The 20,023-nt window shown below is 37.4% G+C and overlaps 2 protein-coding genes across 2 annotated transcripts in view; both read right to left on the bottom strand.

The window, feature by feature from the left end:
- The window catches only part of tiam1b (TIAM Rac1 associated GEF 1b), a 43,259-nt gene extending 39,452 nt beyond the window's left edge, over positions 1 to 3,807 (bottom strand). Inside the window, exon 1 of the mRNA XM_063493280.1 lies at positions 3,662 to 3,807. The gene's annotated coding sequence lies outside the window, so the exon portion shown is untranslated. The remainder of the gene's footprint in view (positions 1 to 3,661) is intronic.
- A 548-nt stretch (positions 3,808 to 4,355) lies between these two features.
- The window catches only part of LOC134641314 (SR-related and CTD-associated factor 4-like), a 28,883-nt gene continuing 13,215 nt past the window's right edge, over positions 4,356 to 20,023 (bottom strand). Inside the window, exons 17-18 of the mRNA XM_063493680.1 lie at positions 5,572 to 5,710; positions 4,356 to 5,355 (exon numbers count right to left, since the gene is read on the bottom strand). Of these exons, the coding sequence (XP_063349750.1) occupies positions 4,925 to 5,355; positions 5,572 to 5,710 (570 nt within the window). The 3' untranslated portion in view covers positions 4,356 to 4,924. The remainder of the gene's footprint in view (positions 5,356 to 5,571; positions 5,711 to 20,023) is intronic.

Genomic DNA, 20,023 nt, shown 5'->3' with positions numbered 1-20,023 from the left:
AGCACTGCTGGAGGCGTTGTCCTCTGGAAGCATCTGGGATCAAATCTTGGCAAGCCCTTTAGATGCTTCTCGAGATAATGCAAACTGTCAGCATATTAGGAATTCAACATAAAAGACATTACTTTTTCATAGCCAGGAATACATGGCGACTTCCTGAGAATCTGTGTTAAATTAGAAAAACATGAAAGACCTTTCGAAATGCGTGTGATATGAAGACATGGGGTTCAAAGGTTGTTTCAAGTACAATGCTTAAGATTTAGAATAAAATTACTACACGTGTAGCAAACAATGAGCAACATTCTTAACCATCCTAAGATAGATATTAATAATATTCTCTAATGGAGACGGATGTCCTGTCAGGAGAAACGAGGGAATGCCGAGCTCTCGTCTACCACACCGTATTACATGGATGTAAACAGAAGTGGATTGGAAAGCATGGCTGTCCTTAATTAATCTACTCAAAACTGTCGTACTAAACATTTTGAGATCAACGGATTAAAAAAAAATGGATAACCTCACTCGTGCATATGGCTGCAATGTGAAATATGTCTTAGTCTGTTATAAAAATCTGTCGGTCCATGGAGTATTAGAGCACATAATTCTCACAAGATAAATCTGGCAACCAGCCTCTGAAGACCACATTTATCACAAGACTCTGGACAGCAGAGTTTGCAGCTGCAACATCAATGTTACACAATAGTGTCAGATCACAAAAAAATTGTCTATAACAACGTGATTCAAGTTTTACCTTAAACTTCAAAACATTAAACGTTCAGTTATGAAAAACAGAAGGCAAGCAAATTCTCACATTTGACAAACTAGAAATGACAAAATCTTTTTACATTTCAACAAGAATTTAAATGATATATCCATGTTCAGAGTTGTTGGTTTCCCATTTGATTCTCATTCAGAGTCAATGGATCAACCAAGTGCTGATCAGTAGTTCTACCATTAAATATTTGGGGAGCTTGGACTCTGCTAAAGCAAGTAGGATACTGACAGAAACTCACAACTCCATGTAAGCCAGGAGTTTGTTCAGATGCTTTACAATTCTTGCAAGCAATGTGCAATTAGGAATATAGAGGTGGTTGTTTTATTGCCAAAAGCTAATAAGCAGCGTAATGGCTGTTAGTAATATTTTCCTGCGTGTGCATGGCGCTGAGGCTTTAGCTCAACTCAATACTCTCATTGTAATACCTACAATCAGCAGCTTAGCAGTATAAAATAAGTTTCCTTTTGGAAAGGATTTCCAGCTCTGTGGTTGTGGTCTAACTTCTGTAATTAATATTTCCACAACACGCCTCCTCTTCTTACTTGCTGACTGTTTAAACGCATTGTTTGAAAAGCCAACACTGGGATACCAGTGATCTAACAAAAATCCAGCCCTGGTTGTGAAGTTACAATTCAAACCACTGTAGTGCAAAAGGTAGTAGTAAGTTTAAATTTCAGTGAATGGTCGGCGTTAGTATGATCACACTGATCTCTGTATGTTATTCACTTGGCACTAAGCAAAAAACACTAGACTGCCTTCAGTATTTACTTTGCACCAATTTGCAAATGAATGAAGAGTTATGTGCAAGTGGGATGGAAATGAATAATTCAAAAAGAGCACTTATGAGGGTTAGATTATGCGCATCTCAAGAAATCAACTTTGCTTGGTAGTACATCTCTGTACACGCATGAAGAACAAAGTCATGGATTGTACCAAAAGCCAACAAATTACCATAAAACTGTGCAGGGATTCTTTCATGAGCAGAGTTGTTGGACTGCTTCATGCTGGTCTAACATTTGAGATCTTTGAGATGCAAAGTTAACAACTGTTGACGCAAGCCAGAGGGGAGAAATATTAAGTGCAACTTTACAACAAAAATAAGGGGCAGAGAAAGGGTGAGGTCGCTGTGCGGGCATGTCATACATGCAGCTTGCACTCAAGTTACCACCTCGAAGGAAACCCTGAGGCCAAGCTGCTGGATGCTCATAAAGATGGTCGTTTGATTTCCATGGTTCTCCACTTTCATTGTTATGGAAAGGTTCTGTAAACACTGGAAGAATATCTTCCAAACACATGTAGGGAAACCTGCTCCTTTTTAAGCTTTTGGGTCATCCACAAATAGGTACTCACCATAACAAACCAAACAACCCCCCAAAATGTGCAGGATCTTTTAAATATCAAGATAACTCAAGAAATAATGGGAATTTTAACTAAAAACTACTGCGTGAACAAACAAAACTCAAAGGACACCCACCTTATTCCTTTTGGTGGTATGCTGAACAGACCTGTTCAGGTCTGTTGTTTATCATCATGTAACAGGGCAAAAAAGAAGCGCATAATTTGCATTAAAAACTAGCACTGTGGTATTTAAATCAAGTTTCCCCTTCCTGATACCTTTCATCTCTAAATTTATGCCTGATGTGGCTTGGGCTTGTTTTATTGGATGTCATTCAGCATTTTTTGATACCCAAAACTAGTTGATCCCTTTTTTTCCTCCTCATTAATACTTGCTACAACTTGAAGACTGCATTTGCATGTGGGTCTGCAGCATGTATGTGCTTATAAGCTGTCGTGGCAATTGTGAATTTAAGTGTACTTCACAAACACTGGATGTTCACAGGTTCAGCTGCACTTCAAGTGATGCAACAACACATCACTGTTAGCCATCCTGTTACTGTAACTTCAGTCTTTATAAAAGTTATTTTCCGCTGTGTATTGTAACAGTTAAGATGTTATTGCTGGTATTATCTTTACAAGTGCTTCCATCACTTGCACAGTAGGCAGTGTCTTGGCTCGCAAGACATAGGAGCTGCTGACTGAGAAGCTGCACCACAACCAAATGGGGTGAGATATTTTTTATGAACCCATGTTTCTCCTGATAGCATGAACTGCAAAAACACGTTGGCTAGTAGTAAATTAATAGTAATCACTATCTATCTATTTTCCCTTCATATATATGAAATCTGATGCGGCTACAGAGCTACACAGTGACAAGACAGGAAGTAACACTTTCAGCAGCAGTCTATGGCAGTGACGCTGCAACAAACGTGACATAAGGTCATTGGAGTACACAAATGAGCTACCGCTTTTCAGTTGAGTCACCTGCACACGGTCTGTTTACTAAGGTGTAGTCTCATTACACCAACAAACAGCGCTGGATCAGTGATGTGCTGTGCTTCATGCAACAATGTGCCGCACTCAAATCACACGCTTCTTATTTTCGAAACTGTCCAAATGACCACGGAGGTGCTCCAAAACCTGCAAGGTGTGAAGGCGGGCATCTTGCCCGCTCTGCACGTCTTGCATAATTTGTTCGTGCTGGTGTATTCATACACTGGGCTCGAACGGCTGGACATGCATGTGCGTGTCTCCCATCATTCAGGCACATGACTGTTTGCACCCCCAAAACAACCGAGGTGAGACTGAATTATTGGGCATCAGATGCACAACACTCCGCGCACAAAAAAAGCCGCATCTTGCCCGGCTCGTCCGCTGGACCGCACCGCCAGCTTCAGTGCGGCAGCGTCTGTCACCTCTGATAAACTTGTATGATTGAGTGATGCGATCATGCGTGGAGACGGCGCTAGGACCACGCGGGAGTTTGATCGGATATCGAGCCGATTTTTCCTTCTAATGATGCGGACGGCGTGGTAAGCCGGGTCTCCTTACCTGTCTCCGCCTCGGTCATGATTTGCCCGCTTGCGCTCTAACATTGAAATCCCCATGTTTCACACACCGGTAATGCCCATCCATGTCTCACAATCCAGTCGCTTCTCCAAGGTCTGCCTGTCCACGGACCATGCGTGTTGTTTCCACACCGCTGAGAGGGGCGGAGCCCACGGTCCTTGGAGACGGAGTACAAGTGGATCATGAGAATGCCACTTATGTTTTCTCACAGCCAATCGGCTGTGCAGCTTCGAATCGACGTCCAGTGACTTTGTCCACTAAATGTTTTGGTGTACAAAAAAAAAATAATAAGAACCGGAGACCATAAAAAAAGATCTTTGCGCATTGCTCCTTATTGCAGAATGCTTGCGCGTCTGGCGCCTGGAGGTCTTTCTGTGTAAGCAAATCTATGCGAGGTGATATGTGATGGAGACTGAACTCGGTTTAAGCAGTGTAAGCAGCCATCAGTCATTATCACTGTCGAGATTTCATAGCTAAAATCTGCAAATTCGCGACCAGTTGTAATATGACAGGCGCCAAGGTATGAAACAAACTCATTTAAAACAAATATCACAGGATCTGCGTGCGCCTTTCCAAAGGTTCCTGAAATTTCTGTTATGTTAACCCCCCCATGCAGGACAGTTTATTAACAAAATAAGTTTGATCAACACAAATACATCACATGATCAAATGGCAGTAACTCTTTAATATTCACTCCACATGATCCTACAAGGTGTGACCTTAGGAAACAGGGTGTACTCTACCCTCTACTGGCAGGAATGAAATATTCTTCACATGACAACCTTTTTTTTTTTCCATGTGAAGACTTAAATATCAATGTAGTACAAAGGCAGTCTACTAAAAACAAAATACCAAAAATGTTATATAATTTTCTTCCATACACAAAACTCTGATAAAGGAATATGCTCAAAAATACAGACATTGCCTTTGTTTGTACCTGCACCTACCAATTAAAGACTCAACCATAAACTCCACAACTTTTAGGTATACAAAAAAAATAACAAACAGCTACAAGCAATTACATTATTTACAGCAACAAATCTCTTGGTTGATGAACTTAAAGAAGTTGGTATCACATCACAAAATAGTGTATTCCTTTTCATTTTGGACGCTAGGAAAGGGATCTGGTGCAGTGACAATTTTAAACAGTTTTTTAATGCACCACTCACAGATAACAGCAGTCTTTGTCACAGTGGTTCCACATAAACCCCGCTCCTTTCCATAGGTTCATTAGTACTCTTGCATTTACCACCTCCCTCTGTGAAAAGGTGGACACCCAAATCCAGGCCTCCCATTTCGGAACTGCCTTCCTTCCCTGTCATTTATGCTCTCGGGTCCCATGGAAGGATGTCGATGGAAAGGGGGACCGCGAGGAGGGAACGGCATGGGCATTCTGAACCTGTCTGATGGAAACATGGGTCCTCCTGGAATCATCTGCGGGGGCATTTGTGGCATGCTTGGAGGTGAGAGGAAAGGAGGCATATGAGGATTTGTCATGCCGGGAGGCGGTTGCAGAGGTGGCATACCCGGGTTGGGTCCCTGCATGATAGCAGGGCTCGGCAGGGTCATTACTGGTGATGTGGGATGCCCCAGCTGGTTGGCATTCATGACATCAACAGAAGCACCTTTGTTTCCTTTAGGATCTTCTGTGGATATCTCTGGAGATTTTATACTTCCTGTTGCAAAAGAGTTTAAGATAAGGTTGTATTGATTTTCAAACAGAAATGAAGTATAATTGAAGCAGGAAAAAAAAGAGAAAACATTTAAAGAAATGCAGCATAGATCTGACTATATTTTTACTAAATTTAAACACAATCTACTTTGACTACCTCTGAATCTTAGGTTTAGATAACAGATTTTAAAATCCATAGCATTTAGTGAAGATTTCTCACCGGCTGCCAACTTTGTTGGATCAAACTCTGTGGGGATGAAAGGAACTCCTGCTGGAGGCATGGATGTAGGAGATAGCATAATAGGGCTTGGGAAGACAGGCGAACTTCCGATGAGTTCTGTCTGTTGAACTGGTGGTAACTGGAAGACAAAGAAATATAATGGTATCCTTAAAATTAATGTAAATGAAAAAGATAATCTTCCTGATCCCTTAAAGATTTTTTTAAAAATTCAATTCAATTTTACTTATATAGCGCCAAATCACAACAACAGTCACTACAAGGTACTTGCTGTTGTATGGTAAAGACTCTACAATAATAGAGAGAAAACCCAACAATCAAACGATTCCCTTTAAGCAAGCACTTGGTAATAGTGTGAAGGAAACACTGCCTTTAACAGGAAGCAACATCTGATTCTGGTTCAGCATCTTCTGATTCCATAGCATAATGTTGCTCATTGATAACACCCACTGGTATTCTTTTGGTGTCATTTGAAAAAAAAAGTTTTAATTGGTATTTTATTTTACAGCATTGCTCAAAGTTTTCATTAATCCACAGAAAACTGAGTTCTCTGCTGCTAATCACACAATATCAAACTGAAATAAACATTAAAGCTGTTGCAAAAGGTTAAAAAGTTGGCATGTAGCAGATGTCCACAGATCAACAAGAGGCTAACACCTTCACCTTGCAAAGTAGATTGCACAGTAGATTTAAGCGCTGTATTTGTTTATTTGCAATACAATTTTTGAAATTGCGCCAACGTTTGGTCAGGTACCAGTAATATATGACTTTTATGTCTTTAAATCTGCTAAAATTCATCCCAGTCTGATTTATGATCAAAGATATGAAAGGCATCAAAGTGTGCCATGTTTACCTTTAGGCAATCATTTACAAGTCAGTAATCATTTTAAGAGGAATCAGTCTCATAAAACTTTACCAGAAAACAGAATAACTTGGTTATGTGACACTGATTACAAAGAAAAAGACCACCACTTCTAAGAATGTGAATGAACTGAACTTTAAAGGGCATGGCATTTAAAAAAGGTTTTAGTTAAGAAGTTCAGATTTTAGACAAATGTTTTACTTTCAGGTCATTTTTAACTGAACTGAACCACTAGGACCTCGGATACCTACCTTTTCCATACATGACAGCAGCTCTCTATATATTTTTATTATGTTTTTCATTCACTTTCAGTATTCGAGGTTTGAAGTTGCATTTGTCTCTACATACCCAGTGAACACTAAAACACACACCTCTGAACCGGCATAAACAAAAACGTCAGATATGACACTTTTGCCAGACTGAACAATTTAATCATTTCACTTACTTTTAAGAGAATTGTATTAGATTTTACTTTAAACATACTTTAAGTTTATAGTGCAGTAAATAAAAATCAAATAAAGGTTGCATGGCAGATGTCTTCTTTGACAACACAATTATTATGTAGGAGTAATGGATAATAGTTACTGATTTGTGAATAATTGCAAATGAATAACTTGAGCCTATATTACAGTTTTATACTACAGTATATTTCTAACTAAATCGTCAGCTCATTCTTTTTCTCTTGACAATATTTTCTTAAATTTTTTCACAAAATTTGGGTTAACTTTGGGTTAAAAGCAGATGTTGGATGTAAAAATTAGATCAGAGGTCAAATGTAACATGATATTTGGATGCAAACTATAATGGGAGATTTAGAATCCCAAAATGTTGTCAGTGCAAACAAAGGCAGCAGAACTGTAAACACAGATTTAAAGATAAAAAACATTTTATGAAAGCTGACCTAATAAAAGCTTGACCTTATTTGACCTTGAAGAGAGGTCAGAGGTCAGAATAACACAATATTTAAAAATCCCAAATATATTTTCCTTTATATTTATATGTTGTCAATGTAAACAATGGCAGTTAGAAACAAAGTTTTATATAGCTCTATATAGCACTATTATCACTTTGGGCTTTTGACCTCTCCTTCAAGGTCAATAAAGTGATCAAAGGTCAATGTGACATGATATTTTAAATCTGTATAAGGTACTTTCTGTATTTTGACAATGTACAGCACACTTGTAAGAATCATAGTTTCTAGCTTGTCAGGTTATAAGGCTTTATTCAATGAATGACTTTATATTTTAAAAAGACAGATAAAGTAACAAAGTCCAGTTTGAAGAAAAGCCGCACAACAATGGCTCAAAATAGTTAGGGAAAAGATTAAACATTAAATATGTCCAGGAGTTTGACCGGAGAAAGTTTTTTTTTACCCCAGCACTTGTTCTACTTAGTGAAGCATTGTAAACAGTGTTCATCACAAGGTCAGAAATAGGAAAAAACAAAAATCACAAAATAGGGTCAAATAAGTAACATAGAGCAACCCAAACAGACAAACACTGTACCTCTATGACACAGACCGAGAGCTCCTTTGTTACTGTAGTATCATGGATATCACTGAACTGCCTTTCAAATCACAGAACTTTTAATTGTATTCAGTTGCAGGAAAATATTTGTGAAGCCTTTGGTATTAACATGATTTCTGTATTGATTACACATGAAAAGGTCTGATGTTCTTCTTAATGGATGAACAACTATACGTTAAAATACACTTCTGTAAACTTCCAGTTTTGTGCATTTCTATTCCTTCTCTTCCTCTAAAGTCCTGTGAATGTTATGTGTGAGCTATGGTTTACATTTTCCATCATCTCTGAATAGTAATATAGGGCTGCCCTTCACTCTATGACAGCTGGGATACACTCCACGTTCCCACAACCCCAAATTGGATAAGCAGAAGAAAATGGATGAATCCCCAATGTTTCATCTTCCCCTTTCATTTTAAAATAAAAGAATACAAGTTTTATGAAATTTAAGTTCATATGAAATATCAGAAGTATACATTGCTACTAGCAACAACATTAATATCTTTCTAAAATAAAAATACTATAGAAAAAAAGTTATATTACAATGTTTATCTATATAATTCATGAGAATTATTTATTTAATAACAAAAATAAAAAAAAAAATAACTAAATTACCATTTATTATTTTAGGTCTGACTACATTATCTTAAAGTATAACAATACATAATAATAAGGAACATTTTCATGATGCTATGTTTGCTGTATGAATGCATCCTCAGGTAATTTAGTTTAGATACAGTATTGTACTGAGTATTAAGGCAGCTCTTATCTGTTTACCATTTGTTTCACACTTTACATTTGTAAAGTTGTTTTCACATGTTGTTTTCACTGAATTCAGGGTGTTTGGGATAACCAACATGCTGAAAAGTGAAGCTCTTGCCAATCAGATGTTTTTAAGATGGTATTGCATTGTGGGTCAGAATCTGATGCTATTTTTCTGCCTTCATAATTTTATTAAATCTGACAAGATCACTGGCTGAAATTAAATGCCAAACCATGACAGAGCCTCCACAGTATGTTAGAGGTTGCTGTAGGCATTCACTGTTGCACCCATCTCCCGATATAATATAAAGATTTTACATTTGGATTCATTCATAAAACTGAGTTTCAGTTCAGTTCTTGTTTAATTTGGCATAGCTCACCCCTTTCTGCCCATTTCCCGTCCTTAAAAATGGCTTCTTGACAGCCATCCTTCGACTAAGACCACATATGAGTCTTTGGTAAGCAGATGAATCAGTTGAAGGCCCAGATGCATCTCTTAGGTCTTGTGTCAGGTCTTTTCTGGATTGTTTTCCTGTTTCTTAAGGACACGACTTTCTGACACTGTTCATCTGCTGTAGATTTTAAAGCCTGCCTCTTCTTCTTACCTCTTCTTGTCCAGTTTCCTCAAAATATTTAAGAGCATATTCCATTATATCAATACATGCCAAATTTCTGGCTACAGGCTCTTTGGAATTGAGGTTGGTGGTGAAAAATACAATTTCATGCCTGTCAGACTGCGTCATCTTTGGCATTTTCCATTGATTCAATTACAGAAATGGGAATAATTTTCATTGAATATGACAAGCTGCAAGTAACACAGTCTCTAAATATACAATTTCAAGTTGGTTCTGTTATATGTACACAACACTGGATTGTTCACTGAGTTCTGTGTCTTTTTTATGCTTTAATGATTCTTGAATCAGTGTTAGGTGACAGATTTAAAAAAAGAAAGTCCTGTGAAAATGGTCAGGTACAAGGACTGGACTGAAAATTAGCAAAAAAGCAGAAGGTTGTCCAAAGCAAAACTTTGAAAGACCTCCAGCCTGGAGAACTAGACCTGGACTTTTGCACAGTACTATATATATCTTAAGAATAAGATAAAAATCATTTGTCATGCCTTAGGTGCAAAACTGCACCTAAGACATCCTATTTTTGTTTAGTTTTCAACTACAGGAAAGAATTTCAATAATTCTCAATAATTCCATCTGCAAACCTAAATTCATGCAAGTTATGCTTGTGACCCCTTAAATGCACGATAACACATGAGGTTAAAAGGCTAGCAAATGCTGCAGATTGATCACTATTTGTTTCTGCCCAGACATTCTCTCCTTGGTGCCACGGAAACTGGAGAACAAATCTTGGTGCTTGTATAGAATACAATATGCTGCTCACCCTTCTTTGCGACTTCCTAATATCAGCACAACTAATACACACAAACCAGAACTATTTAGATTCATGTGTTAAAAATTAAGCTGTAACCTCTGATGTGCACTAGTTAAAACAATCTTCTTTAAATGCAAATCTTAAATATGTCATGAATGTCGTCAGTAACTCCCAGGAGTTGCCAATTAATCATTCGTCACATATTTAATGATTTTCATAATGCCACCACTATGAATTACATTTGGAGACAACTACACATGTGCATGTCTATTTAGAACATTTTTTGTAATGTCTCGTGTCTTTTTTAAAATTTAGATATATTATTAAAAGATATGTGGCCACCATATCACCGTATCCCTGTTTTAAAGTCTTAATGTTCATAAATTCATGAGGTTATCTGTAGCCAGAAGTCACAGAAGATTGGTTAGCAAGGTGGATCCATGTATTGTGCACACACTCTGATTAGTACCAAACAGAAAATACTGCAATTTCAATAACAAAGACTGAAGCACAAACAGGTTGCTGTGCATCTGGCTAAACAGCAAGCAGTAATATTTGTCAGATAGCATACATGGTCGAGAACTCTGTGATTCAATTGAGAAGAGATGAAGCTTGGCAGATAGCTGCTAGCCACAGCTACTGTGACACAAGTATAAACAGATAACTAATAAAAATAATGCCATCTGTACAGTTTTTATGTAGGTGTAGTTTAGCTACCAGGACTGACCAGTACCTTACTGTAAACTTATTTTTTAAAGTTGGCCATTTAAACATGGAAGTCTATGAGGACTGACTCACTGCTTGAACCAACCTCAAGTGGCCACTTGAGGACATGCAGTTCTAACCACTTTCATATTAACTGCACGTTGCAGCACCTACAGTTTCCACATGTCGGTTGTATGATGTACATTGACAACAAAAATCATGCAAAGCATTTGGAATATTTTAATATCTCCATTGATTACTCATGAAATGTGATCTGATCTTGAGCCTAATCACAATTACTGAAAAAGAATCTGACTAAACTAATAACTAAAAGTAACAGTAAATTAGTAACCACAGTTGTACTTCTCATATCTTTACTGAGCATACTAAATAATAATTCAAATTGCAGGCTGAAAAAAATTATTTCAATACCTGTGCTGCCAACTTCTCCAAGAAACACTTAAAATGGGAGAAGTGTAGGTTGCAGTCCCTCCCTATAAATAAAGGCAGTGGGTGGCCTGCAAAAATCTCACCAAGAGCAGCATTCACACTTTCCAGATAATGATATATAACAGATGATGATGGGTATTAATAATATTTTTCTGTAGGTAGCTGAGAAGAATTTCCAGCTTTCTGGATACAGGTTTAGAAGGAAAAAAAGCCCACACATCAGCTTCATAGCCTCATTCCAACTGCGAAGCATGATGAATGGCATGGGGCTGCTGTGCTACAGGGCATGGATGCAGTGGGAGCCACCGAAACACACAGAAACACTGATGACCACTAAGTTTTGTAGATTGTGAGGAAACAAAAATTCTTCTTACCATTGTACACGCTGTGTCTGATGGAGGCTGTGAGCCAAAATAATTCTGACTAAGTCAAGAGTTCACTTACGTTTTCCAAATCTGGACTAAGAGTGTTTAGGAAAAATAACTTTAAAAAACAGCTTCTGTGTTGAGAGTTTAGATGTCAGATCACATTTTATAAATAATTTTATAAATAATCGAGTTTATATTCCAGTAATTCCAAATCATTCACAGCTCTTTAACAATGTAAGCATTTATCTGAAGTCACAGCGTGTAGGAAATGTAACATTGTTTGCATACACCTTGTGGCCCTCAGATGAAGGACATACCTGAACTACACTCAGCCTAAACTACCATCACTTGATTTAAGATTAGCAGTTTTAATCTTAGGTAAAAAGCTGATTTGTTTCTTCAGGCAAGACAAAAAAAAAGCTACATTGAATCTGGACAGCAGTCACCAGGTTCTAATACTCATAATTTTACTGAAAAGCCAAATTGAGACTCCACAGTGGTGTACATTTCTGTCTGCAATACTGCACATTTTGATACTGCCATTGGAGGGAACCAAAGGGAGGATTTTTCCACACTGAAGTTTGAAGTTTAAATGGACAAGGCACTGAAGGGGGCGAGAGTACAGTAAGTTTTTCCAACATTGCCACATCTACCTTTTCTTAAATAATTACAAATAACTACCTGGGGCAGGAATGTATAATTTAACTCCCTGCTGCTGTGACCAATACACTATATTGTCAAAATTTTCTGTCACATCTCTTAAATCTTTGAAATTAGTCCAATTGCCATAGTATAAATCAAGCATGCAGCCATGCAGTCTGCCTTTACAAACATTTGTGAAAGAATGGGACCTTTAAAAGAGCTTGTGGAACTCAAGCTTGGTAGTCATAGGAGCCCTTCCTAGATATTTCACCATCAACTGTAAGTGGTTTCACTGTAAAGTGGAAACATTTATGAACCACAGCAATTTAGCCACAAAGTGTCAGATGGGGTTACCATGGGTTTGAGCCGCATAGTGTGTAAAAGTCACCAACAGTTGACTTGTTGCTGACTCAATGACTCCAATTTTAAACCTCACGTGGCATGAATATCAGTACTAACACTGTGTGCTGGGAGTTTCAAGTTATGGTGTTCCAGCTCCAATAGTTGTAATATTCAGGTGGCCCAGCACGTTTGTCTAGAAAGTGTATCAGCCTTTGGCAATGATGAAATTTACTGATAAGAGCTGATTGAATTAATCTATTACGTCATGTGAATTCTGCATTAGCTAAATGTAAAAAAAACCTTTTTTAAAATGTCTAGTTTCATTTCCGCCTTAAGATTTCTTTCATTTCAGTACAATATATACAGTTACAAAGAAAAAAGTGTATTGTTGAAAAGACTCCCCCCCCCCCCCCCAAAAAAAACAAAAAAAAAAACGGGTCCATTTGTACATACATTTTTTTTTCTCATATGGCTATTAGCATCCACTGAAAGAGGAAAAAGCAGCAGTGGAAAAAACAAACTTGATAGTTACAACATAATGGTCTGCTCTTACCCTGGTGTTTCACTCCATCAGCAGAGTATAACAACTGCTTCATGTTTCCTGCAGGCTATTCCCACAGAGGAAGCCACATGAGGCACGCAGCCAGGCATAAGCTGTTTGATCAAGATCTGATCCTTGATGAGTGTCAACTCAATGCTTTCAGTCAAAATAATTCCTTTGGTCTTTGTCTATTGTGCTACTTGGAAGACTTGTGAAAAGACGGTAGCGAGATAACCTACAATAAACTGAACTTAAGAACCGACAATTTAGGGTTCTTCTCTTTTTTAAGAACAAATATTCAAAGAGCCATTTTATTATGATGAAAATTTCCATCATCTTCCAACAATCCCATGGCATCATCAGGGTGCGAAGCACATCCAAAGATAATTTTTATGACCCTTACCTTTGTGGAGACTCATGTGAGCCTGATGTTCTTCAAACATGGATCTAGATCATTGTTGTATTACTCGATGTAACCGAAGAATCCCCTCTTTTCTTGAAATTTCACCTCATTTCAATATGACTGAAACAAAACTGCATATATTTTTCATAACACAAGTTAATGAATGTTGAACTAACAGAACCTGAAATGCATGCCTCTAAATACTGTGTATTTTAATCAGTTTGATATTTTAAAATGGAAATGAACTTTGAACACACATAGTTGGATCCCTAAAAAGAGATACAGTGGAACCCCGACTTATGAAATTAATTCGTTCCAGGGGGTCTTTTGTAAGTCATAATTTTCGTAAGTCGAAGCACCTTTTTCCATCGCCTTTTGAGTGAGGCGATGCTGGCTGAAGACGAAGTTCTTGGTGGAGGAGGAGGTGGCGGAGGTTGAAGAAAGCATACGTATGCATGCATACATACGTACGAGTACATGTACATAACATTATGGAATTTTAATTTAATTTTTTTAAATTTTCTATTTTATCTATTTCGTTACGCGGGCATTTTGCCGTACCACGGGCAGAAATATTGCCGTTAAGTGCCTTCGTAACTTGAATTTTTCGTTAAATGGGGAATTCGTAAGCCGGGGTTCCACTGTATATGAAATTTTAAAAGACCTGGTTTTTTTTAACAAACAACAAACATATTTAATACTAAATAAATAAAATGAAATAAATACATGTACATTCAGCTACTTCCTTTTTTCCTCAAGAATTTGTGAAAGCAGATGAAACCCCAAGTTTAATGTGGGACACATTTCACGCAGGTTGCCCTTCCTGACACAACCCTATTACTCTATTTTTTTGGAGCTTGGGCCCAACGCTAGAAGTACACTAGCTTGTTATCCCCTGAGGCTAGGTTTTGGTCTCCCCCCTTCACGTGTAAGGTTAATGTGTTAACTACTATACAAAACACCGCTCACCCCAGATAACATCTTTAATGGTCATGGCAATTTGTAGAAAAAGGTTACTCAGAAAAATTAAAACAATATCATATAGAAGTTTAAGGTAATTTACATAAAAATGCTGTACACTTTGTTCTGTTAAAATGTTTTTGTTGCCCGTGGATTTCCACACTCTATAACAGAAGTTAAACTGTGTCAACAGTCTGGATGACCTATGAGTTAACTGATTGTTTCTTGTTACTTTAGGTATTTTCATAATTTTGGTGCGTCTTTACCAGAGTAAGAACCGTTTTGGTCTTTATAGTTTTTGCCTTTTCCAAATGTAATAAAAGAAACACCTTTTATAATGTCTGTGAAACATTGTGAAAGAACGTCTGTTTTTTAAAATATTCTATGGTTATTTGTCAATAGTGAATAATGCATTATGAGAGCTATAACTGGTGATTAAAAATAAGTAGTAATTAATCAACATGTTTATTTGACTTGGTTTGAATTTTTTGGGCTTCTATTGAGACACTTGGCTTATAACAATAGTAATATTTGCCATTAAGCAGAGCAGAGGAGTTTAACCTTTAAAAAAAAAAAAAACAGAACAAGAACATTCACAGGGCGTTATGATGCAAAATATTTCTTCTACTTCTACAGATTTTTTCCCCCAACAAAGCTCGGTCCATCAAACTTCTGTGACGTGACAAAAGTGTAAAGGCTGAAAATGACACAAACCACGAGCTCCAAGACTTGTTTCCTCATTAATAAGATGCAGAAGCTGGAATGATTTGCTGACAAGCCAACCACACTGTGTTGAGCATGTCAGTCTTTGATTCAATTGCATGTTTGGTGCATACATTTTCTACCTGGCACTGTTTAGCTCTGTGTCCTCCTTTCCAATGTCTCTTCCTCGACCACTTCTCTCCTGCTGCTGCTGCTCTTGATGTTGGTTGACATCAAAACTCCACAGAGTCAGTCAACACTTACACTTACTGCTTCATGTTATTTGACATCATTTGACGCTCATACCTCCCAGGTGACATGCTGTACAGACGGAAGAGCCAGTAAACGTAGCTGGGATGTGCCGATCCAAGGAGAAAACTGTAAAACTGCAGCTTCTCTGGACAGCTGAAGTCTATCAGTGTATGAAAAAAAATTGGCGGTGCATCCTGTGATGTACTCATGTCAAGACGTCAATGCTGAGAGGTATTACATACATAGAAAACAATAGGTATTTTGTATAAGTTTCTAGTATTTTGTCAGTATTTTTTCTCAGATACTCAGTTATTTTAGTCGGATGATGTTACGGAATGCAGTTTTTCTGAAAACAGAAGGTTTTTTCTGAAAAGGTTTCTTCAGTTTGTACTCAGTATCCAAAACATGTGGTTTGTATACTCCTGCAATAATCACAACTTCTTCTGACTTTCCCAAGCAGAGCACAGAGGAAGACCAAACATTTATATAAAGAGGTTAATTCCCAAAGACAAAATCACTTCAGGTCTACATGACTCACATGGTTGCCATGTATGTCATCCAAAGTGAAACTTTCCCAAAAGCCATTCAAACAGACTTTGGATGGACATTATTTTGACGTGCAGGATTGTTGCCACAGAACTTCACAGAAATAATAAGTTGGTAAAATATTTTTTGTATGATCTTACAGTTCAGGCAGAGGGAAGATGTCATTAGCGAAACAAGTAGTCAACAACATGAGTATTTTTGCTGCAGTATTCTGCAGATGCTGCAGTATTAGTAATGACAGCATTTAAAGATCACATACATAAACTAATCCCCCAACTAGTAGGGTGGGTATAACTTCTCAAGGCTAGTGACCACAACTATTTAAACAACACTAGCAGCAAATCATTTGTTTAATGAAGAAGTCCAGAAAAAGACTCATGTGGTTTATAAGCATTCACTTCATCTCAGTGTGAAATTTTGTTCTTTTCTGTTTCAACATTTATGTGTTTACTGTGCTCATCTCATGTGCCTGTTCACATCAGACACGCATCAAGTGGAGGTGAAGAAAAACTGGTTAAAAGACCTGACTGGTCAGGAGGACTGGTCAGTTTTCGAGACCTCTCTCTTCCCAACTGAACAAAAACAAAGTACGGACCAGAGTGTGGACCAGCGTTTTCTATTGGAGATGCAGCAAGAAAGTGAGAGGCTGCATGCAAATGGATGAGGGAAAAGCAGGGTCAAATTTGTATAGTCACAAATTTGCATACATTAAATGTAACAAAGGTATAGTTGTAAAGCATTTAAGTGACTTTAAGGCATGTTTGGATTATCTTTTATTATCGCCTTGAGAAGGACTAAATAGTGATACCTGTAGGTATCACGGTCTGTCAAAACGACCAACGTGGTCTGTAAAGTTCCTTCACTGACTGAAATTTTTCTCTACGTCCATTTGGTATCCTTTGGCATAAAGTGGTTCAACGTGCAAACTACTGCAATGACTACTTGCAAGACTGCTTGACATCTGGCCAGCAAGCCAATAGCCTTTTATAATATAATCTGGTGGTGAGGACAGTCAGTCATCGTTCAGCATCAGTCAGAGGATGGCATAAAAACATTTGTTTCAGTAGGAAATGGGCAAAGACAGCACTATCAAAACAGAGTAAGCTTCATACAAGAAACCTGTGATTAATTCATACCTACCCACCTAACCAGACTAAGAGAAATCGTTTTATTGTTGATAGGCATTAAGGAGTTTTTCCTTTCATAATTGAGCCATGTTCCAAGTCCAGCAGAGATTTAGTTGGAGTTAAATGTGACCCTCAAACCTGCTGTATTATTAAAATAAGTTCAGCTGCTCCTCAAAGATAAATTCTTAGAGGTTAATGTTATTTGACTGTATGTGGGGTGAGACTAACTCCGTTAAGATCAAGATCTTGAAGCATTGGGTAATAGCGTAAAAACAAAGAAATGAACAAACAAACAAAAAAAAAAAAAAATCATGTTTCCAATACTCAAAAATTGGCCAGTTTGCTACAGTTGCTGTCGGCTTACCTTGTCTCCCACTTTGATATTCCTCTTCCCACTTGGACTTTAAGTCCCACCAGCAGCCAACAGTCACGCATAGTCAATTCGAACTTTTCTTCCAAGCGAGATGCTAGAAAGCCTATTTTAGCTTCTAGCTTTAGCTTCTTAAGAGTCAGGAGGACTTAAATGTTACTTTTAGGTTTATTAAAAAAAAATTATTGTGACTAAACGTGAGACTTGCTCTTTTGTATTATTGTCTATACTTTCATGAAAACTATTTACCTTTTTTTTTTTTTTTTTTTTTACTTGGTTATATGTTAAAATTCACACTCACTCCAACCCATATTTTTCATATATTTTTGTCATTCAAGCACTGATGAATGATTAACTCATGATTTTTGTAATAAGTAAAAGTTACACAATTACTAATAAATTTGCCCAGCACACATTCTGAAAAGCACAGCTTGAATACTGAAACAGAGAAAGGATAACAGGAATATTTCCCTCTACACACACCACAATAATTAAAAGATTTTATGATTCCCATTTTATTGGAATAAGTTATATGATACAGTACAAGATTATTGAGTTAAGGTGCAAGCATATTTCAAGACAGAAAGAAGAATTTAAGAATAAGCACTGCTGAATGTAAGGCCTACCAGTAGAGGAGCCTATCTGAATGGTGGACATGCAGATTTTTTGGATGCAGAGAGTAAATAGTCTGACATTCATTTAAAACAGAAATACGAGAATTTCTCTAGTAAGACTGACAAAGGTCAGTATATGATCTCTACTGATTATGCCTCAAACTATTCCCCTTCCCATGAAAGTTTAACATGTATTCTTTGACTATACAAGATTATAATATATTCCTATCCTGACAACATATTTATCCCCATGCTGGTACCTACAGCTGCCCTTTCCCTATGTGTAGGGTACCTCGTGAAAAATGGTAAAAGCATTCTCACTAAGTGAAGTGCTCAGTCTGGTTTAGGCAAAGACTACCTGAGCAGAACAGGCAGGAGGTGGGTCATCCACAGGTTTCTTATGAATTTAAACTATATAGAATAGACCTTGCTATATTCTCACATGGTCACAATAGGGTCTTATATTAAGAACGTAGCACATAAAAGAGCGTTTGGTCTGATTTGACCACATTGGATCTTTTCATTCTCACACAGCTACAGGAAATAATGCCTATAAAAGCTCAAATACATCCTCTGTGTGTGACAGTGACTTTAGATTAGTCTGTTTTAACAAACACTTACAGTTGCAGGGGTAAACAAACAGAACAGCTCCCCTTTTAACTGCAATAAGGATCAATGTGTTGGCTTTCAGGGGAATTATTCACAAAAATGGAAAAATAATATGTATGATTAGTTTTTCATGAGTGCATGTTAACCTGCAATAACTGTGTTTTTGTCCTGTCATATTTAGACAGGAAAGAGGTCCTTCTTTATTGAGACCACCATGTTTTGCAAAAGCCTACAATTAAGCAAAGGATAGATGTGTATAAACGATAAAATGCATTCAGAAACATGAAGGTGAGTAGTTTGTATTTAAAAATTTAACCTAAGAAGCTTAATTCTGTCTGATCAACACATTTGTAACACAACCACAGTGACAATGACGCAGTTATCAAAGATATAACTTCTGTCTCACCCACAGACAGAGAACACATGTTATTTTAAAGTTTTTCTAGAGCCAAAAACAAACTTATATTACTTATGAGAAAACCTGCTCAACAATAATGAACATATACATAAGTGATCTTTTTGACTCCTCCCTTCCATACTGGTATGTTTTATACAGCCACAGCGCACATGTTAAACTAATATGAATAGTGCAAGCTAAAATAAAGTCCCTATGCAGAAAAACCGCCACATTCTTGTAAACTTTACTGTGGGCTGAAGGTAGCTGGCCCTGCTCTCTCTCAGCAGAGAAAGCAAGTGGTTCCCAGTGAAATGATTTTGGCAAAGGTAATAATATGGTAAAGGTAATAATCACTAAAAATGCTATTATAACAGTTTTCCCCCTGCATTTATATTTTTAAATTATATGCCACCAAATGAATAGATCTGTTATGTGTGCCAGTTACAATTTGATAATTCTACAAAATAAGTTATATTTTTATGGGTATGGCTTTGACGTTCCCAAAAAAGGCCAGTTTGGAGACTCTAAAGCAGCGGTCCCCAACCTTTTTTGTGCCAAGGACCTGTTTAAGTCCGACAATATTTTCACGTAATGGCCTTTAAGGTGTCGAGGATAAATACAACAAAATAAAACCAGTACCAGTACCAGGAAAAAAAAAAAAAACAAAACAAAAAAAAAAAACACACACACAGGAAAAGACCCAGGGAAACCGAGTTAACGATAAAAAAAAAAGAAAAAAGATAAAAACCGATAAAAACCATAAATTTCACACCCACGCCTCAACTCCCACGGCCCAGTGCCAAACGACTCACGGACCGGTACCAGTTCATGGCCCGGGGGTTGGGGACCACTGTTCTAAAGTATCTATGGATAACT

The sequence above is a fragment of the Pelmatolapia mariae genome, linkage group LG14, assembly GCF_036321145.2.
Source record: "Pelmatolapia mariae isolate MD_Pm_ZW linkage group LG14, Pm_UMD_F_2, whole genome shotgun sequence".
NCBI lineage: Eukaryota > Metazoa > Chordata > Actinopteri > Cichliformes > Cichlidae > Pelmatolapia > Pelmatolapia mariae.
The sequence above is the reverse complement of the archived record's forward strand: the minus strand, read 5'-3'. Positions and strand labels throughout refer to the sequence as shown.